General features: G+C 39.2%; 1 protein-coding gene across 1 annotated transcript; it reads right to left on the reverse strand.

The window, feature by feature from the left end:
- Positions 1-5,883: 5,883 nt before the first annotated feature.
- Positions 5,884-6,877, reverse strand: LOC103445100 (late embryogenesis abundant protein). The gene is made up of 2 exons (NM_001328993.1): positions 6,454-6,877; positions 5,884-6,257 (listed from the first exon to the last, which is right to left on the reverse strand). Exons 1-2 carry the CDS (start codon positions 6,826-6,828, stop codon positions 6,030-6,032), a joined length of 603 nt encoding a protein of 200 aa, NP_001315922.1. The 5' UTR covers positions 6,829-6,877; the 3' UTR covers positions 5,884-6,029.
- Between the last annotated feature and the right edge of the window lie 16,004 nt (positions 6,878-22,881).

Raw genomic sequence — 22,881 nt, forward strand, 5'->3', positions numbered from 1 at the left:
TAATGCTAGGAGGCTAATTTATTGAAAAAAAATTGCAAAACTAAAAGACATGAAAGTTGAATAGTTGATTGGTTTATTATTTAAGCGTTGATAAACGTGTTCATCCTTATTGGTGACACATTATTTAGTTTATAAATTTTATCTACAAATTTAGTCTCCTTAGCATTACTCCTTCCACAAGGAGCTTGAGACTATGTCTAAATTTTTTCTTCTCGATTCGGTTAGTCATTGATCTTCTTGACCACTTATTGGTATGTTGTATGAGAAGAAAAATTATAATTGAGTAAGGAACTTTTTAGGGTCCGTTGAGTAATGTTTTACAAAACAATTATTGTAAACAGATAACAAATAGAATTTTGTATTCTTATGATTTGCAAATGTATCTAGTAGTTTAAACCGGAATTCTTTTTGAGAATGAAAACGTCTCTAATACTAATATCTGAAATGTCATTAAAAATTAATAAAGTCGTGTTCGGTAGTAATATTTTTGTACCATCACTACAAGAAAAGTGATTATTAAGTGCGGCCAACTAGGGGCAAATGGTAGAATTCGTCTCTATTAATAAGATACTAGTATATGGGCACACATGAAGTGTGTGAGAAATTTTTTTTATTTTTGTTTTTGAAATAGAAAGAGAGAGGAAGAGAGTGATAGAGAATGTGGGAGTAGGAAGTTTATACATATATATATATATATATATATATATATATATATATATTTAATTTTTAAATTAGAGATATGTAGGTGAAGTTTTGAAAAAGAAAAAAATAGCAAAATTTGGTTGTGTGAAATTACATTTTTGCCCCATATTTCTTATTCATGTTCTTTTTTTAATTAGAGGGTTAAACTGGTAATTTCATAGAATTTTAGTTGACAATGAGTGTTTTATTAATAAGTAGAGATTAGATTTAGAAATATTATTTGCCCCTATTAGTTCTATTAGGGGCGTTTAAAGCAGCCGTTAATATGGGAACAATTTCCAACTGTTAATTTTAATAACTAGTAGGGGAAACAACCGCCCCTATAGTCAATAAGATTTAATTATTTGATACCCTAATCCTAATCCCATTATTACTTTATCAATCTCCACTCTCTCTAGCTGTTTATTTTTTGTTTTATTTTAATTTCTATTGTTTAAATGTATCAACACCTAACCTATATCAAGTATCAATAACATTCTCTCTTCTCCTTCTCTTTGTTCTTTCCCTTCATTTTTCGTTCTCCCTTTTTCCTTATTTCTTAATGCTTGTCATTGGTGGATTGAAATCAAGATAAAGAGATCATTAGGGGTTGAGAAAGTTTAAATCTTTGATTGATCTCTAAAGTTTATTATTCTTTCTTTTGTCTTGTTTTGCAACGTTCATACAGGTAATAATTTTCATTGTTTTTCTTTACCCAGTTATTTTGATTTTGAGTTTTGTATATATTTTGTGCGATTAGGTTAAGAACCCAACTTGTCCCTGTTTGAATTTGAGCTTTCTCTTTTGTTTTTATATGTTTTGTAGGTTTTGTTTGGTATTCGATTTGGAATGGGAGGAAGTATTCGAGTGTGTATATTTTATTTTTGGAAAAATTTGTAACAATTATTAAGATCTTGTGTTTTGTGTTTACAAGGAAGATGGAACACATACTTTTCATATGCATCAAGGGGAGATTGAAGATAGACTTTTAATCCTGTTATGTGTTTGAATCAAGGGATTAAGGTCTGGTTTGGTATTGATGTGCTTTAAAAAAAAAAAAACTGCTTCTGCTGTGCTGTGAGAAGCTGTGAAATAAAGCAGCAGAGTGTTTGGAAAACTTTTTTGTAAAAGTGCTTTTGAAAAAAAAAGTAGTATTATAATGTTTGATAAACTTTTATGTAAAACAGATGTGAAAAAAAAAACTGGTTTTCAAAGCTGGGTTTTGCAGCTTTGTGTTTTTAGCTTTTTTTCACCCAAAACTGTGAAAAAAAAAGCTGAAGCTGAATGTTTACCAAACATAAAAAAGCTCTCAGTTTTTTTTTATAGCCACATTTTTTTTTCAGAATCACCTCAGTACCAAACCAGGGCTAAATCTTTGATTAGATTTAGATTTGGAGAAAACTTTTAGAACCTTATGTAATGGGGTGGATTTGTTTGTATCCATTGTACTCCTATCATGTAACATTTGTACCTAATCAATTGAAGAATGTAACTTTAATATTAATTTGTTGGCAATAGTTGGGTAGGTGATGATATTAGTTTTGAATAATAATTTTCGAAGAACTGAAAAGAATTTATAAATATACTTGATTTTGAAAATGTGAGAATACGTATCAAATAATTAATGGTGAAATGGAAATCATTTCTCAATTAAAACAATTTCCAAAATGCAATACGACAAATAAAAGCTCAATTATATACAAATATTAAAGTAGGGGCCTTAATAATCGCCCCTAAAGCTTTTAACATCCGCACCTAATGTTTTTTTCTACGTCACACTTGCCTATATAGCATAATAACTATTAGGGGATGGAAATATGTACCCTTTCGTATCTATTTATCAATAGCAACGCCATTTTAGATGCAAATTTGAAATCGGCCCCTCCTTACTACTAGGTGCGGAAATCTTTATTTTTTGCCCCTATTTTTAACTAATAGATGCAAATGTTTTAGCCTCTACTTGTTCTAAGTTTTGTAGTGTATACTTAAGATGATGGTCATGGTAAAAATATTGGTTACAAATGTTGGTTACAATGAGAGTGGTGGTAATAGTAGTGGTGGCCATTGTGGAGGGAGGGTGATGATTATGGTAGTGGTGTGGTAAAAGTGTTAATGGCAATGAGAGTGGTGTTGGTCGGAATGGTGGTAATAGTGGTGTGGTGGTGCCCATGGTTAGAGGCGGGTGGGCAGGGGAGGGGGATTGGGGATTTATCACATGGTAAAGTGCAAAAGGTAGCGGTGGTGATGATGGTAGCGATGGTGATACGGTGAAAGTGGTGGTCGTCCATGGCAATGGAAGATGTGGTGACAATATAGTGTGTCGAAAGATGGTGATGATAGTGAGATGATGGAAGTGCATTTGAGTGCATGGATCTCAGTACATACATTTCGATACTAACATTTAAATACATTAGTTCAATATAATATATTATACATTTAGGTACATTAATTGAGTCTTTCAAGTTTGAATAGTGAAATAAAATTAATCAAGACTTTTTTTATTAGCACCCCACAAATTGCTGTTTACATCCCACAAACTGAAAGAACCCCACACTTATTTTTTAAACTAAGCATTATCTTAATACACCCCATTTACTTACTCAAATTACCCTCACACCCCATTTGCTATTGTACTAGGGGTATATCCGAGGAGAAACCAATTTCGAAACGAGAAATGCAACTCTTAAATTATGACTCTCAGGAGGCAATGTGAAGCTGCTCATCTCAAGGCCTTATGAAATCCCTTTCTCTGAGAGAAGCAGATTCTAGGAAGAAAAATTGAGGCTTGTCTTTCTTGTATGCATGAATACTCCATTAACATGGTCTAATACATAGTGCTTGCAACAACCCTAAATTTTCTGTCACCATTTTTTACAGCACCTGTCACAGCCCGTCCTGGAGTATTATTTTTCAATGGCATGAAATTTCAATTATACCCATGCACTCTCTCTCTCCTCCCTCACGGATTTTTCTGAAAATTCGTACAATTGTACGGACGAACTTTGGAACCAACCATACACGCACGGATCGATGTCAAGAATGTAAGATTCGAACTCCTTGCAAGTCTCTGAGTTCATATATGCCATTTTTAGATCGTGAGACCCTAAAAAACCTGAGAAACCATCACCCCCGATTTAAGTACTGTTCACATGGTTGTAATTATGGATGTTTCAGGGGATTTTAAGCTCGTAGGAAGCTTTAGGACGTTCTTACGAAGCTCGGAGAAGAAAAACCAAGCAAATTGGACGTCAGGAGACCTAGTTTTGACGAGTTGCAATTTTGCAGAATTATCGAGGAATTTTCCGACGTGATTCTGTAATTCTTGGAGCTTGAAATTGCTAAGAATGTGTTCTACTCATTGTAAGCTTCAATATGGTATAAGTTTCATGAGTTTTGGTGCAAAAATGAAGAAATTATAAGGATTTTAAGATTTTCCAGTTTCTGGCAACTAGGGGGCTATGACCCTTCGTCATACTAGTGAGTGGGCTTTTGGTTTTCAGTATATATTTATATACTTGAGATTTTCCCAGAAAAATGTGTTTAAATGAAAGCATGCTTTGAAATGCCATGCATATAATTTTATATTCAACATATGAATTAGTATATGATGCATAATATGAATTGGTGCTGTGGACGCTCAGGTAAGTACCAGGTGAGTATTGTTTTGTTATATGAGATATTGATAATGTGAGACGTGATTGAGAGCTCATAAATCTGCATCTCGGGTGATTGTGATTTAGCTAGAGATATGGCATATGCCTGTATATAATGTCACATCCCGCACCATATGCTCGCATTGGATCCAATTTAGGTGCACAGTCTTGTTGTACAGACCATCATAGGTGGTTCCAACTCGTAGGTGACTAGCGATTTATCGCATAGCTATCATGAGAACGTATCATTGAGCATAACTATATTACACCCAGTCTTGTCGTACAAACCTTTACAATGGTTCTGACTCATGTGCAGTGTAGTGCCGTATAGGTCACTTGCGATGACTCTGGCTAGATTGACTAATGAGCTATGAATTTAGCCATACTGACCTCTGCAGGGGTTCTGGCTAATATGTTATTTTCCATGAATTTATTTTCACCTGAGTTACTTATTCTTTTATATTTTTGGCATGGCATGCTTATGAATATGGATATGTGAAGCATGAATTGAAATATATATATATATATATATATATATATATATATATATATATATATATATATTCCATTTCTGGGAAAATTATACATTTTTTACGGCGAGGGGTTAGAGCATTTGATAAATGAAATGGTTTTGAAAAGCTTTGTTTTTGCCCACTCACACTTTCTGTTTTGCGCCTCTCCAGGTTTTAGATAAGCTTGTTCGTTGGTGGCTCACGAAGATTGATTGGAGGTTCTCACAAATGTAGGGCATCTTTGGGTGTCGTTTAATTAGTACTTGTATTCTAGACTGAACTTAGGCTACTTATGCTCTGATTTGTGAATTCACACATATTCTAACACTCATCTTAACTAGTACTCTTATGAATTGGTTTTTATTTATTCATATTCTCTATTATCATTATTGCTTCCTCACTGTGCACATAGTTACGTTACTCTCACGTGACGGCCTACATGCCCTGATTCGGATCAGAATGTGTCAGCACCCCTCATCATATTCAAACACCAAAATTTCCCAAAAATTAAACAGGTTTTTTAATCAACTTGAACAAAACCCGCTTGAAATTGTTGGCAATTTTCAGAACTGGATGATTAGAATAACCCAAAAATCACAGTGGTGAGTGAAATAAGAATTAGGCATGTAATTCATGAAGCATACAAAGCATTTGATATTTAAATTTTATATGGGATGTATTCATCAATATATAAGATGCTAATAAAACAACCCTTAATAAATTAAAAAACAAAAGATTTTTTTTTATAAAAAAATAAATTAATATAGTGAGAGATTAAATAAAATGCACATTAATGATTTTAAATTAAGAACACATCAAAAGATTATAATCAATGTTCAAATGTTCTTGAAGGATTAAAGTTAAAAAAACCCTGAAAATAATTAGACAAGAAAAATCAAATTTTCTCTCGTCAACCTTTTGTTAGGGTATCACGTCGCATGCAGAACAAAATAATAAATCATTGTTCTGAAACCACAATTTGTCAGATAAATTATTATTTTCTGATAAACTAACGAAAATAAGCACATCAACAGCTAGAACAGTTACAACAACTTCTTTATTATTACACTGATCAAGCTCACAAACTGCAAGCCCACAAACTGCACACAATTAATTCAAACGTAACCAGCAACCCTCACACAGCACATCAATTCCAGAATACACTAATTAAAGCTTAATTAATTCACTGGTGGCTATGATGACCAGGCAACTTGTCCTTGATCTTCTCCATCATGCTTTTCTTCTCAGGCTCGGTTGTGACTCTGGTGGTTTGAACAACTTCGGTTTCATGTCCATGGCCCTGTGTCTTTGCTTGCTGCTGATCGTCCTTATGCTTCCCACCACCGAGTTTGTCCTTTATTTTCTCCTTCAGTCCCTTCTTCCTCCTCCCACCTTGCCCATCATCCTCAGACTACAACCAACAAATTATAAGACATCAACCAAAAAGTCAACAAAAACCCTTAACTATACCGTTCAATTTTTCTTTCAGTTACGCTCGAAAGAAACAAGGGTGTGCAAAACGACAAACTGAAAGCGTAGGGAACTAGCATAGCAGAATAAAATTAAGACAATTTTTAATATGTATATATAGAAGAGACGTGTCTTACGCTGGAGCTTGAGCTAGAGCTGCCGGAACGGCGGAGTTCACTACCAAGACTGCCATGGGGCTGCTGTTGCCGATGCTCAACGACACCAACACCAACACCGTACCCAGGAGATTGATCACTTGTTTGTTTGCCACCAAACATGCCATGCCCTCCCGTAACTCCAGCAGCGCCACCATGCTCTCCATACCCTCCGGTGGTTCCAGAGCCGGGAACATGCGGAGCTGCACCAGTGTGTGCTTCAGTGCCAGTTCCGCCCGTGGTGGCCACGCCTGTGAGGTGAATAGGGTTTCCAAGCTCGTCTGTCAGTTTGACAGGGTTTCCATGCTCGTCTGTGAGCTGCACCGGGTTTCCGTACTCGTCTCTAATTTGAGCCATTTGGATAATTTCCAAAAATGATCCTTTCAATCTATTGATGTTCGAACATGAACAAGATCGAGGAGGGTTGGTCTTTTTTTAAAGGGGAAATGAATGACGGTGGATAAAGTGTTATGTCGGTTTGCATGTCACTGCATGTTGACACGTGTTATGACAATGTGCAGACAATGTCACTAGCAGCACGGCCACGTTTGATGAAGTTTCCACGTGTTAACTTGTGGGGGTGACACATGCTTACGATGGCTCTGGGTTTTGGGTTGGGATGGGATATGAATCAATCTCTTCTAGGGAACAAAAGATTATCGCCAGGATCTTTTCTTCCTTGGCCGCTAGTGTGTAGTGTGTAATCATGAATGATTCATGTCTAGTTCACAAAGTGCAGTCGAATTATCAGATAGACAAACAAAGTGTCATTTTTAAACACACCGATATTATTTTCAACTTAAAAACTACTATTTGTACAGTCCATCAGGTGTGATGTTTTATCACAAAATAAAAAAACCATCGAGTATGAGATTTTATCACAAAACAAAAGGTTTCGGTATTAGTCGAAGTGAGTTAGGATATTTAAACTTTTCTTTTTAGATAGTGCCAATTTGTGATATTTCAACACGCCTTCTCATGTAAGACTCAATTAGTGAGTCATATGTAGGAGATCCACACATCGGCAAACAATTGGATCACACATAGAGATCCTCACATCAACAACCACATGAAGCCAATGTGACTCGCCTTACACGCGGGGCCACATGACCTACCATCATTGTGTGGGGCTAAGGGGACCCACCCATCACGTGGCAGTACGGGCTCGTTCTATGGCTCTGATACCAAATCGAATTATCAGATAGACGAAGCAAAGACCCACTTCCAACAATATCGATATTGTCCCCAACTTGGTAATTACCAAGTGTACAGTTTGTCAAGTGTGAGGTTTTATCACAAAAGACCACAGTATTAGTTGGAGTGGGGTTAATGATATTTAAACTGTTCTTTTCTTAGAGATACGGCCGATGTGGGATATTTCAACATAATTATAGTTTGTATTCATGATTTAAGTCTTCTTTATTCAATATTCATATGAGTTATTCTATTAAAATCAATCCTAAACAGCCAATCAGGTATTACTAATGTCTTTAAAGACGAAATCACTTTTAGGGTTTAGTTTTCTATTGTTGTATTTTTTTCAATTACATCTTAAAAGCAATTTTTTTATCCTAAATCTAAGTCAAAATTGGTGTTGTGGATGCAAATTTCAACCATCTCCGCCTTTGACGAAAATGCACCTGCAAAATAATAATAGCTAAGATTAAGGCCAAAAGCCTCACACGCCCACGTTGAATGGGCCGATTAATCTCTAATGCCAAAATTAGAATTTGAGAGATAAAGTGTTTAGGAATTTGTGGGGAGAGAATGACTTAGCATTTTAGTTGGTAAACATGGCTATTTATAAGGAAGTGACCAGCCCTATTTGGAGAATAGGGGTCAGCCACATATGGTCAAATTGTGAGTGTAATTGCAAGATATTATGTGAAATAATGTCTTGCATTTAACTTGGCAATTAATCCCAAATTGAATAGGAAAATTGGGAGTTACCTTCTGAGTGAGGATTTGATGATGAGTGATGAGAGGGTTTTGTATAAATACCATTTTGATCACCTTTGACTCTTTCTTGATTGAGCCATTATTGTGCGTTGTATATGCATGGGAATCTCGGTGTGCCCCGAAGGTAATTTTGTTCTTTTCACCCAAAAGTTCACGTGTCACCTCCATAATTTTCTTGATTATTTTTTACTCCACAAATGCCCCATCGCAGGAAAGGGTAGCAAGTGTAGATATCTTCCCTTACTTTAAGAAACATAGGATTGTTTCCTATTTTGATGTAGATTCCGACATTACTTGGAAATTAGATCATTCTAGGAAAGGGAAATAAATTACTCCAAAGTCTATTTAAGTGTACCTTAAGTAGATGATTAAATCAACTTCAGAAAGCAATTTATTCTACCCTACAAGAGAGAGAGAGAACTAAAGGATATTTGTTCCCCCTCCTCTAGCAATCTTCCACACTTGCTCGTGCAAATGACTGTGTTTCGTTACTTTCTTCGTCTTCTAACCACACCAAGGTAAGAAAAAAATTAATTTTCATTGTCTTCTAATTTTTTTTGGGAGCCTCGGGGCTTCAAATTTGGCTCTCTAAGGGTCGAGGATGTGTCAAAAATGGTTGGGGAACCACAACATGGCTGCTACCGTGGGTGACTAGGTACGGTGACGGCTAGCTAGGCCAGATACTCCTCGGTTTGGGCCGAGCTGATGGGGGTGCTGGGGTACTAAACCAGTCCAAGGAGGGAGGTGCAGAAAGAGGGAGGTGCGGGGGTGCCAGCCTTCTTCCTTTTGTATTGCGTCGAGAGAATGCGTGGCATGCTGGGCCGCCTAGTGTGTTAGGCCAAGAATGAGAGATGAGAGCCAACGCGGACTGGGCTCCCTTAGCTGCTGTCTTTGGGCCATGAAGCTTGATGCATTCTTCCGCTAATGATTCTTCCTTGCGTCTTTGTAGAATTTCTTCGAGCATGTCTTTTTCAAGCGACAAAAGTGATGATGATGTGTTGTCGTTGTATCATGAAGACAGGTCTTTGAGTAAAGTGGGCTACTTCAAGACTGCTTACTCCAAAATTAGCTCCGATGACTTGTTTAGAGATTTTCTTGAAGCATATAGGCACGTCATTCCGTCTGGAGTGCATGTGAAGCATGTTAAGAAGGGTAGCAGCCGTGAGCCATGTACTAGGGCCCTGAGAGCCATCAAGTTTCACCCCTACTACTTCTTGTTGGGATTTACTTTTCGCATGCCACGTTTCTTCCAAGAAGTACTTTGCTCCATGAAGTGTGCTTCCACTTAATGTTCTCCAAATGCGGTCCGTGTGATGGTGGGATTCCTCAATCTTAGCCAAATCTTTGACTTGGATCTAATTATCAACGAATTATGCCACTTCTTGGACATAGGCCATATTAAGGGAGTTGGGCAGCTGCGATCCCTCCATAGGCTTTTTGATCATTCGAGCAAGGGAGATCATGATTGCCAAGAAGACTTTGGAGATAAGTGGAGAGTGGGAGTCTGATTCTTCCCCTAAGTTACGTGTTCTGACATTTTCAACATCGGTAAGTAGACTGCTTTGTGCTTTTGTTGAGCTGCTCTCTGATTTGTTAATTGTCCTTCTCTACTTATGTAGATTCGGAATTCAGCTCAACTCCCAAGACTTCTATAGATATGAAGAAAGTGCATGTTGCTTTAGGTGTCCCCGCAGAGTATGGCGTTGGCTGCTTAGTCCTCTTCGCCAGGAGAAATGTGGGCTGCCCCTGAGATTAGACCTGGCATTCGTGTTGTGTTTCTTGTGTTCGTGTTATACCCAATAGCTTAACGGGTCATGTCGTGTAATATCCGTTAAAGTAAACGGGTAATATAACCCGACCCAAAATCAACCCGTTAATATTATCAAGTAATATGACCCGACCTGACCCGTTACCGATTAAGAAAAATATATTTTAAATCAATAAAAATGAAAATAAAAAACATAATTTGACCCCAAAAAATGTAAAACATAATATTAAATTAGTATACACATACTAAATTTTGGAGTTGACCACTTCATGAAAGTTGTAAAGCTTTTCATTACGAGTGATTACATTTTTCACACTTCTACAATAATTGTTATTAATTTTATTAATTATTGCACTCAAATAAAAAATATTGTTAATGAGATTTGGAGGGTTTTAAAAATCTAAACGACCATGTAACTATTGTCTAAGCATTGAGGATGCAATTATGAAGGTTTATTATGCTTTCACATCTTTCAGACTTATACATTAATGATTATGAATTTTGTTTATTTTGAACTCCCTTAAAAATACTATTCATGAGAGTTTGTATGGTTTTAAAAATTCAAACGATCATATACCAATCTTCAAAGCGTAGAGGATGCAACTACGAGCGTTTGCATATTTTTTCATATTTTTCGCACATGTAAATTAATTATTATAATTTTTTAATGTGTTTGGTATTTTAAAATTAATTGATATATTTTTTTAATTTGTTTTATGATTTTTGATCTCAATCTTTGCCTATAATATACTATAAAAATAAATAAACAAATAAAACTAAAATTTTAAAATTTATATAGAATAATAATTAATAAACAATATATACAAATTCATTATATCTATTGTATTTTATAGTAAGTTTTTTTAGTAGTTTAAAAAATTAAAATCATCAAAATAACATTTTTCTTATCATGTCGAAACAGGTTACCTACGTGTCACTCTGGTGTAAACCTGTTAAGGACCCGTTATTAACGGGTTATTATCGTGTGACCCAATAATAACTTGATTAGTTATCGTGTTGGCCTGAAACCTGTTATTTTCGTGTCGTTTACGTTTCATGTTAACGGGCCATGTAAGAAATTGTCAGGTATACCCGAGATAGAAGATAAAGTAGATCAAGGCGGAGGCATTGGCTTGTCCGATCACTGTCATGGAACTTGTTGTGAATGAAGGTGGAAAGAAGAGATCTTCCCCGCCTGCTCAAGAGATGCTAGTTGAGAAAAAACTAAAGACTTCCTCTGTTGCTCGTAAGGGTTTGCCTGTTGCCGATAGGCTTGTGATTGACTTGACTTTTTCCAAGGGGAAGAAAGATGTGGCTGCTAGATTCGAGTCGATGACGTCTGCCATGCCAAAGGTGACTAGTACAATTGTTGATAGGATTGCTCAGCGTAGAGGTTTAGTCATACCCCCAGTGCCAAAATCTGCGCCAAGAAGTCCGTTAGGAGCTAAGTCCGGTTCACCTTTGGAAAGGCTTGCTACTATAAAGAGCGATAAGGTGGACTCTGCTACTAAAGTGGCACTAAGGCCTATTCTTCTTGCTGTTGAGACTGATTCGCCTGCTGAGAAAGAGAATAGTGCTTACGTGGGCAGTTGTGAGAAATCCACTAAGCCTGCTTCTGGGGTGGCTGCTAAGATTTGTGGGTTCTTGAAACCAGATCTGGTTGAAGACATAGACGTGTGTGCCAAGCTTGTCAATGACTTTAGAAGGGTTGTTTACCCAAGTTCCTTTGCGAAGCATATGACCAAATATAGAAGGGTTGCTCTGTTTGCTATGATGCAAAAAATGACGATTCTGGTAGCCGAGTCTATGTTCCTTGACCAAGAGGTTACCAAGGCTCCCAAAGAGGTGGTAAAGACTATGGTAGTTGAAGCTTATTCCTCTTTCGATAAGATCAAGAGGTTAGAGTTTGAGTTCGTCGCTTTGAAGAGGTCTAATATCTCTGCCCTCACTTTTCTGTAGCTTGAGACCGCTTGCTAAGAGATTGTTGACTTGAAGACTAGGCTTGACATAATCTAAATAAAGCATGAACGTGCAGAGAATGAGATTGGATATTACCTACCTCAGGTTCAAGATCTTAAGCGTGCCATTTTTTAGCTTCATTCTACTGCATACACAAAGGATGAAAAGTTGATTGCTGCTTATAATCAAGTAGTCCACTTCAAGAAGATCGTCGATAGGCTTGAATCCCAAGTGTTGGAACTCCAAGGTGTAATGAAGATCAACAAAAATCTAAAGAGGGAAGTGGATGAGTTGCAACGTGTCTGTATTGGTCTGCTTGAGGAGAACGAGCAGCTGAAGGGTGAGAAAGTTGGGCTCGAAGCTTCGCTTATTTATAGTCAGACCGATTTCTTCAAGCTGAATTATGTAGATCATTTCTTTGGTAGGTCGTCTGACTTTGAGTTTGCTGGGAAAGACTTCGAGACCTTCTTTATTTCTTTGAAAGACTTGCTTGCCTTTACTTTTGAAGCTTCCATTGGTGAAGTAGTCAAAGAAGTTGGTGCCTAGGCTGAGGCAGTTGGGGGTGAAGCATTGGATGATGCCGCTGTTAAAGGTGTGCGACCGAGTAGTTGTGGGATGTCTAAGCTGCTGAAGAGTTGTCTTCTAGGTAGCTTTTAGGATTTTCTTTGTTTTCCTTGTTACTTTTTGCTTTGCTTGAACTCATTTGGCCTTTGCTATTTCTTTATCAATTTTGCTAGAAAATTTGATAAACTTGCTTCATTTGCTTTTATTGATCTTCGTTTCTTTTGTTTACGCCTTACCTTTGACCTTTAGACCAGGGACATATGTGTTGTTTTTCTTTTGTAACTACCCTTATTGCATACTCTGTTGATCTTGTATGGGCTTTCCCAAATAGGATCCATCTTTTTGGAGCCTTCTTTGCAAGTAGTGATGAAGGCTTTTCTTAGGACTAATCTCCGGCTAGAACTGCCGGATCTTGGCCTTTTAATTTGTTGTAGGTGGAGAAGAGCTGCTACTGGTAGGCTGCAATGCGGGTGATGACCTTCTCGCATTTCTCCTCTGCCAGATCTATGTTTATGGCCATCTCATTTCCATTCTTCTCTATGGTTGGTAGTAGAGTGCTGATACTTGGCACGATGACATGGGAGGAATGATCGCTTCTGAACCAAATGCCAAAGAGAAATGAATCTCACTGGTTGCTCGTCGTTTGGTTGTACGATACGTTCATAGATATCCGAGAAGTTCATCTAGCCATTTTCTCTTCTTGTCATAGAAAGATTTTTTGAGGCAATTGAGAATCGTCTTGTTGGGTGATTCGGCCTATCTGTTACCTTGGGGATACATTAGCGTGGACATGTGCTACTTGATGCCATATTTGTTGTAGAACTTTGCCAAATATTTGCCTACGAATCGCTGGACGTTGTTTGTGACGATGGATTGAAGGATGCCAAATCGCCAAGTGATGTTCCTTCATATGAAGCGCTTTATGTCCATCTGAGTTATGGTTGTCATAGGCTTTGCCTCCACCTATTTAGTGTAGTCAGTTGCCACGATCATCATGCATCTGCCCCTAGTAGCGGGTGACATTGGCCCTACCAAGTTGCCTACTATATGAAAGGCCAATGACCCGTCTGCGGGTGTAGTTTCCTGACAGGCAGTGTTGGTAATGGTTTGTAGCGTTGGCAGTGGTAATACTTTTATACAACTCATTGGTGTCTTGATGCATAGTAGGTTAGTAGTAACCTGCGTTAATAGCCTTTTGTGCGAAGGATTAGCCTCCGAAGTGATTTCCATAAATGTCTTTGTGGATTGAGCTTAAAACCTTTAGGTCCTCGGAATGGGCTAGGCAATAGAGATGTGGTCTAGTGTAGAATCTTTGGACGAGAATTCCGTTCCACATGTAGTAGCGTGTTGCCTTTATTTGGAGCTTTCTAAACTCTAATCTTTACATAGGGAGTGTGTCATTGACCAGGTAGTCAGTCTATAATAGAATCTTGCCAATTTGGAGTTGTACTAACTTGTGACGCCTCGGCGACTGGCTCATCCTCTATGCTCAGCTTGTTTAAATATTTCACTGAAATAGAGCGTTTGAGTTGATGGTCGAAGGAGAAGCCTAGGCCAACTAGCGCGTCCGTGTAGACGTTGTATGCTCACAGAACTTGAGTGAGGGTGTAAGTCTGAAACACCTCAAATAACTTTTGTACCTTTTCTAAGTATTACGCCATCTTCGGATGTTTTGCCATGTACTCCCTAGTAGTCTGGCTTTTGCCATTTAGAGGCCTGCCAGTAAGGCTTCGTACTCTGCTTCGTTGTTGGATGCTTTAAAGCCTGGAGTGATTGCTTGCTCGAGCATCAAATCGTCTAGGATGACAAGGACCAAACCTGCTCCCGAGCCTTTGTAGTTGGATGTGCCGTTGATGTGTAAATGCCAGAAGTCTCCATCGGTTACCTCCAAGGCCTCGTTGGGCCGTTTTGTTGTATCACCTAAGCTAGGTGTGAATTTTGCTATGAAATCCGCCAAAGCTTGCGCCTTTATTGTCGTGCGGGGTCGAAAAAGTAAGCCGTATTGGCCAAGTTCCAACGCCCATTTCATTACTCGTTGAGAAATATCTAGACCATGTAGGATTGATCGTAGAGAATACTGATTCACGACGATGACGTTATGAGCTTGAAAATATGGTATGAGCTTCTGAGCCGCAACAACTATCGCCAATATTAGTTTCTTGATCTTTGGATATCTGGTTTCCGCATCGAGAATAGCTTTAGAAGTGTAGAATATTGGCAGTTAGGCCCCTAACTTTTCTCATATAAGGGCAGAGCTCACTGCTACTTCCTAGACTACCAAGTAGATGTATAAGTCCTCTGTTACTTCCGGCTTGGATAATAAAAGAGGTGAGGTGAGATACTTTTTCAGGTATTGGAAAGTTCTTTCGCAGTTATCATCTTATTTGTCCTATTGTGCCCTCTTGATTGCTTTAAAAAAAGGCTTGTATCGATTGGTGGACCGTGAGAAGAAGCAGTTGAGTGCAGCTACTCGTCCGGTCAAGCTTTGGATCTCCTTTAAGGAAGTTGGAGACTTCATTTTTAGGATTGCTCGGATTTTCTTGGGATGTGCTTCGATTCCTCTTTGGGTTACTAGGTACCCTAAGAATCTGCCTGAAGATACTCTAAATGTGCATTTGGCAGAATTGAGCTTTATCTTGTACTTTTTAAGGATGTCGAAAGTTTCTGCCAAGTTACCGATGTGGACTGATCTCTGTTTGCCCTTTACCATGATGTCATTGATGTAAACCTTGATGGTTACTTCAATTTACTTCTTGAACATCATGTTTAATAGTCATTGGTAAATGGCTCCCGAGTTCTTGAAGCCAAAAGGCATGACCTTGTAGTAGTAGGTGCCTCGCTCGATCACGAACATGATTTTCTCCTTGTCAGGCTTGTGCATGGCTATTTGGTTGTAGCCGGAGTATGCATCCAAGAAACTAAGCAGCTGGTTCCCGAAAATTGAATTTACTAGTAGGTTGATTCGGGGAACTGGATAAGGATCTTTTGGACATGCTTTGTTGAGGTCGGTGTAGTCTACGTAAACCTTTTATTTTCGCTTTTCTTTCTTCATTGGACATTCATGTGCTATATATTCTATGAATTCGGCCTTTAATAGCTTATCGATTTCCACTTCTATGATCGCCACTCGTTCGGGTGCGAAATGTCTTCTCTTTTGGATTATCGGTTAAGCAATAGGGTAGATGTTCAGCTTGTGGCAAGCTATCTTAAGGTCGATGTCGGGCATGTCGGAAGGTGACCACATGAAGACGTCATGATTTTCCTTAAGGAAAGCCGTACGTTCTTTATTTTCTTTTGGGCTTAGACGTGAACCGATTCTAACAGTCTTTTCCTGCTGCTAGGGATCAAGAATGATGTGTTCAGCGTCCTCTTTAGATTTCCATCCCGTCTCGTCTGCTAGCGCATTGATTTGGACACCATATTCTTGATCCGTCTGTTGTAATTGCTATTTGGTAGCTTCGTCGTCTATTTGGACCTCAGTAGCCTCTATAAGGGGTAAATGTCTTCTTTTTTTACTCCTTCAGTACTTGCACAGTGTATCATTGAGATATGGCCTAGTCAGACTTGATTTCTCCAACTCCTCCTGGGATGCAGAATCAGATTTTTTGATACTTGAATAAGGTTATGGCGTCCAGCTTTATCAGCCAAGTTCGCCCTAGAATCCCAATGTAGAGAGACATATCGCTTATTATCGTGAACATCTACTTTGAGACAACTAGTGGTGTTCTCATGTCAAGTGTAATGTTACCGATGGCAGTCCAGGTATGTTCATTGAATCCGATGAGTACCTTTGCTTGACGTATGATTGTGTTTTCCAGGCCCATCTTTTAAATTACTGAGAGCTGAAGTAGGTTAATCGCATTTCCATTGTCAACCATCATTCTGTCGACTATAACGTGGGCTAGTTGGACAAATATCACTAGTGCGTCATCGTGTCGAAAATTGACGTCTTCGGCATCCTGCTTGGTGAAACCAACGATAGGTCCAGGTTGGGTGTTGACTCCCTAGACTTGTGAGACTAGTATAGCCTCCTGGATCTTTCTATTCTTGGAGTTAGTGGTGGCCCCCAAGTGCTCGGTTTCGGCGAAGATGTCATTGATCCGGATTGTCTTGGTTGGTGGCTCTTCATCGGTGTTTGCATTTCTCTTAGGATGTGCAACTAGCTTGTCTAAGTATCTGTGGACCTTGCCATCTTTCACCAGCTTCTCTAGGTAGTTCCTCCAAATGTAACAGTAGTCAATTATGTGACCGAGACCTCGATGGAATACGCAGTACTTGGTGTTATCCAACTCGGAAGTATCTCTGTTTGATAGTTTTGGCAGCTTGAACCATGGTTTGTTCTTGATGTCGTGGGGGATTTGGTGGATCGAGATCGAGAACTTAGAGTAGTTTTTAGGTATCAGGCCTTCTTTAAAAGGGGATCGGTCCCTGCGTTTAGCCTCATACTTGTTTTTGTTGTTGTACTGCTTCTCGTCCTCCTTCTTTTGAGCTACTGCCGATTCTTTTTAAGGTTGCTTGGGTTCCTTGTCTATTCATCGAGCTTCATCTCAAAGTACATGCTTCTCTGCCAGAGTAAAAAAGTTTGCTAGAGTTAGATCTTCTTTCATGATCAATTCTCTGAACAACGGGTGATTTGCAGGGAGTGATTTTTGGAAGGCTACACTAGCTATCAAGTCGTTGCATCCAACTATCTTTGCCTTATCTGCTTTGAACCTTTTTATATAATCGTGGTGCAACTCCTTTGGGTTTTTCTTCACGTTGAACAAGTGGTCGAACCTCTTCTTGATCGAGCGATAGGATGAATACTCCTTGGTGAAGACCAAAGAAAACTCATCAAAACTCTGGATGGATTGTGGCGGTAAGGTGTGGAACTAATTTTACACCTCGTCTTGTAGAGTAATGGTGAATATCTTACACATAATAGCGTTATTTTTTTGATAAAGGATCATTACGCTTCGGTAGTGCTTTGGGTGTCTCTCCGGGTCTCTATCCTCTTTGAAGGATGTGAAATGCAGCATGTAGAACTTCAGTGGAGGCTCTGCCTGCTCGATCTCATCCATGAAGGGTGACCTGCTTATGTTGGTCATGTCTCATCGTAGCACCTTATCAGTGACCTCATTGTGTTGGAAATCACGCAATCGCTTAGTCAAAAGGCTCTCTACTTCTTCCTGAATTTTCTTTTGTTAAGGGTAGCGGAGCTCTAGGCTGCCTTCGGTAGTTACCTACTGGTTTAGGTTGCTCTTCTATATGCTCGGTTCGTCTATGTCGTGGATGCGGTGTGTGTGGTACGTTTCTAGCAAGGGAGCGAATTACTCGTAGGCTACTGGTTGAACTTGAGCTAGATTTAGTGATTGCTTCTCTTCGTCCGTCGTGCTGCCTACTCTGATGTATGGTGGATGATGCTCTTTATGAGCCTAGCCGGGAATGAACATTTCACCTAGAAGATTGCTCATGTTGATTGTCAGAATGTGGCACCAACCATGAATGTCTGCAGGCCTAACCGATAGTGCACGCTCCTCCGCGCACTAAGATGAGAGTATACGCTATCTCGGGGGCCCAGTTGGGAGTGTACACTGCCTTAACGCTCGATTCGTGAATGGTCTAGTGTTTACTTGTCGGGACGCTGCTAGAGAAGTTCGTTGTCTACCCTTGTCCTACTTTGGGACACGTCATCTAGGGAACACTATATCTCGGTACGTTGCAATAGTTGATTCACCAAGACCGTTTGCTGCGCGAGGGGGATTGTTAACTCTATGACTTGTCGAGACAAGTGTTGTTCGCCATTTGGGTTAGAAGAGCTTAGATGGTATGTGTTTCCTTGAGTAATAGAAGTGTAATGGACTCCGGGCGCGAGATTTGAGTTGGGATATGTCAAATCTACGAAGAAATAGGGTGAAAATAGACCTGGTTTAATTATCGGTTCAGAAATATGAAACCGAGACGGTTGAACCGGTCATGGACCAATTTGGGCTTTTAGGAAGGCCACAGAAGTAGGCTGGGCCACGTGTGTAGGTTGCCCCGTGTATCGCGAGTGTAGACGCTGGGCCTAGGCTTGGCTCCGAAGCAAGATAGGCTCGCGCTTGCCTTGGGCCCTCTAGTGTTAGGCTTGGACAGCTTGGGCCGTGCGTTGAGTAGAAGCAAGCAGGGTTTGGGCCTGCGCTGCTGAGGTAGCAGCTTAGGCTACCTTTGGCACCTGGGTTTGGTGCTGCACATTGGCGTGGGCTTGGGCTTGTAGTTGTCTTACTACTCCCTGCTCCCTGCTCATTATGGGTCGTGGTGGCTGCCACAATGGTGCCCTGTGGGGGTGGTGCCGCTCTACTAGCCATCGCATTGAGCCTCATGGATCGTCGGGTAAGGCTACATCACGATCTCCATCACTTGGTCTGAATCCTTGAACGTAGAAAGTTTCATTCGTTGTGATTTCTGAATTTCTAGTCATTGTACTTTTCTTTTACATTGATTCAAAGAACTTATAAAAAAATTCTAGGAATAAGGACGTACGAAAAATCTACAAATGAACGAGAAATGAGAAACTTTGAATGCGAAAGTCTTCTTCGAGCGTGTGAATCAAGACTCTCAATGAAAGCACCAATTTGTGGATGCAAATTTCAGTCGTCTTCTTTTTTGACAATGCACCTGCAACCTAAGATTAAGGCCAAAAAACTCACATGCCCATAATGATTTTGAGAGGGGTCGCTTTGGCCTAAGAATCTCTGATGCCAAAATTAGAATTTGAGAGAGAAAGTGTTTAGGAATTTGTGGAGGGAAAATGATTTAGCATTTTAGTGGGAAAACATGGCTATAAGGGAGTGGCCGGCCTTATTTGGAGAATAGGAGCCGGCCACATATGATCAAATTGTAAGTGGAATTGCAAGATATTATGTGAAATAATATCTTGCAATTAACTTGGCAATTAATCCCAAATTGAATAGGAAAATTGGGAGTTACCTTTTGAGTGAGGATTTGATGAGGAGTGATGAAAGGGTTTTGAATAAATACCATTTTGGTCACATTTGACTCTTCCTTGATTGAGCCGTTATTGTCCGTTATATGCGTGTGGGAATCTCGGTGTGCCTCAAGGGTAATTTTGTCATTTTCAACCAAAAGTCTACGTGTCACCTTCATAATTTTCTTGATTATTTTTTGCTCCACAAGTACAACTTACTAAGTTAAAAATTGGTGTACTCCACCTTAAGAACTTCTTAAACAAAGTAAGTTACTTGTGAACGAAAATAAAATCAGCCTGCGCAGTAAAGTTTATGACTCTGCCCTTGAAAGAAATGTTTGTCAATGCCTGTGATCTCACTAAAAGAGACAACACTCAGCATACATGCATCCTTCTGATGGTCATTGGCAATAATCATGGAAGATTAGGCTGATTAGCAATGCCTTGCACATACTAAATTTTGGTTAATATTATGTGCTGGATGCTATAATCAAAATATTATGGTATAATCATAAAGCCCAATCCACACAAAATGGTGGCCCAAGCCTCAATTCCCATTCCAAGTGGTCCAACACATAACTAATATTGTAGAGAACAAAACATATATAAAGGTCATTGGGAATCTTGTTTTCTCCAATGTGGGACAAAAGTCTCAAAACTCTAACACTTATCCTTATCCTCTACACGGCCTAGGTTTTGTTGAATTTGTTTGAAGGGTTTACTGATGAGCTAACAAAATCCATGGCAAGAAACATCATTTAAGTAATGATTGAATTAATCAAACCGTTAAACTACATTCGTAGTAAACCCTGGTTTATCAAACCCTAGCAATCCTGATAACAGTAAAACTTGATTGCAGTTGAAGAAATCTCATCGATACCTTGTTATTTATCTTGATCAAGGTATAAAACATCGATGATATCGGAAATATCGGTAATCCAAAAGCACGGAAATATCGATGGAAATATCGAGATATTATCGATATCGATAAAAATTGAATAAAAACCACGGAAATTGTAAGAAAAACTTGGAAATTTTTATTGAAACTTTGCAAGATGTTTATTTAGTCAATTATCTATTACTTTATCACAAAAAATTGGAAGGAAATGCATTGCATAATGGATTTAACTGATTTAAGTTGATTATATAGTGAGTTGACAAACATTGTGAGTGTAGAAAATATGTAGTAATTAATGAAACAAGTTTAAACACACCATAATCATTTATATATAATGAATTAGTACAATATTTTACATTTTATACATTGCATGGTAAGATACATGAGTTAGTACCACATAGAGTTCCTATGAGGTTCAAAATTTTCACTATCTTCATCATCTCTATGTGTAGAGTAAGTGTACAACAACAACAACAAAGCCTTTTCCCACTAAGTGGGGTCGGCTATATGAATCCTAGAACGCCATTGCGCTCGGTTTTGTGTCATGTCCTCCGTTAGATCCAAGTACTCTAAGTCTTTTCTTAGGGTCTCTTCCAAAGTTTTCCTAGGTCTTCCTCTACCCCTTCGGCTCTGAACCTCTGTCTCGTAGTCACATCTTCAAACCGGAGCGTCAGTAGGCCTTCTTTGCACATGTCCAAACCATCGTAACCGAGTTTCTCTCATCTTTCCTTCAATTTCGGCTACTCCTACTTTACCTCGGATATCCTCATTCCTAATCTTATCCTTTCTCGTGTGCCCACTCATCTAACGAAGCATCCTCATCTCCACTACACCTACGTGTTGATACTTCACCGACCAACATTCTGTGCCATACAGCCTCGCCGGCCTTATTGTCGTCCTATAAAATTTTCCCTTGAGCTTCAGTGGCCTACGACGGTCACACAACACGCCGGATGCACTCTTCCACTTCATCCATCCAGCTTGTATTCTATGGGTGAGATCTCCATCAAATTCTCCGTTCTTTTGCAAGATAGATCCTAGGTAGCGAAAATGGTCGATCTTTGGTATTTCCTGATCTCCGATCCTCACCCCTACTCATTTTGGCCTCCGTTTGCACTGAACTTGCACTCCATATATTCTGTCTTTGATCGGCTTAGGCGAAGACCTTTAGATTCCAACACTTCTCTCCAAAGGTTAAGCTTCGCGTTTACCCCTTCCTGCGTTTCATCTATCAACACTATATCGTTTGCGAAAAGCATACACCAAAGAATATCATCTTAAATATTAAGTTTGTGATCTTCGCTAGATTGCTCCGGTCATTAGTGTGGATACGTATGTAAATGGATAGAGACAGGAAGCAAATACAAGATGTACGTGGTTCACCCAGATTGGCTACATCCACGGAGTAAAGGAGTTCTCATTAATTGTGAAGGGTTTACACAGTACATAGGTTCAAGCTCTCCTTTAGTGAGTACAAGTGAATGATTTAGTACAAATGACATTAGAAAATATTGTGGGAGAATGATCTCGTAATCACGAAACTTTTAAGTACCGAAGTGTGGTATCGTCTTCACTTGCCTTATCTGTCTCATAGGTAGATGTGGCATCTTCTTTGGAAATACTCTTCCTCCTTCCAGGGGTGATATCTTTAACTGGTGGCACAAGGTAATGTATCAATTTCACTTGACGCTTACTTGTAGTTTCAGGCTTGGTCAAGCGCGATACAAACCATGTAGTAGGAGTCTCCCAAGTCGCCGAGCTAGGGGATCTGCTGAAAGAGGTGACAGACAAGGTAAGCAATCAGGGCTCCAAGCAATCAGTCCCAGATCAGAAGTTTGATTTCGAGTTCCGGCTAATTGTTATCCTTCTCCTTATCTTGCAGGCAGCATGAAGGATAAAGAGAAGAAAAGGAGAAAATGTGATATGCGATACTTTTTCTTTTGAAGAAGTAACTTTCCACAGGCTTATTCTTGAACTGGGCTGGAGGGTTTTCTAGTTTTCGCCAGAGTATAAGGCCGACTGAAGAATTTGAGGGTCAAAATAAGTCCATCAAATATAGAGTACGTTCGACCCTGCTGATATGGGATACTTTTGCTGTTGACAAAGTAGTGGATGTATCGGCACGTGTTCTGTTGCGCTTGTCTCCACATGCTTCCTTGTATCCTTCTCACTTGCCCTATTTGTTCCTCAAGCAGATGTGGTATCTTCTCGGGAAGCATAAGATGTTGAAGATGAGTACTCGAGAGCAATGTCAGGTAAGTAATCAGGTAAGGGGTTCCAGGCAGTCAGTTCTGGACTGGAAGCTTGATTCCAAGT

This window comes from Malus domestica, chromosome 10 (genome assembly GCF_042453785.1).
Source record: "Malus domestica chromosome 10, GDT2T_hap1".
NCBI lineage: Eukaryota > Viridiplantae > Streptophyta > Magnoliopsida > Rosales > Rosaceae > Malus > Malus domestica.

Coding starts and splice junctions, on each gene's coding strand:
- LOC103445100 (NM_001328993.1), bottom strand. CDS start 6,828: ATGGCTCAAATTAGAGACGAGTACGGAAACCCGGTGCAGCTCACAGAC. Junction 6,258..6,453: donor GCTCTAGCTCAAGCTCCAGC/GTAAGACACGTC, acceptor TGTTGGTTGTAG/TCTGAGGATGATGGGCAAGG.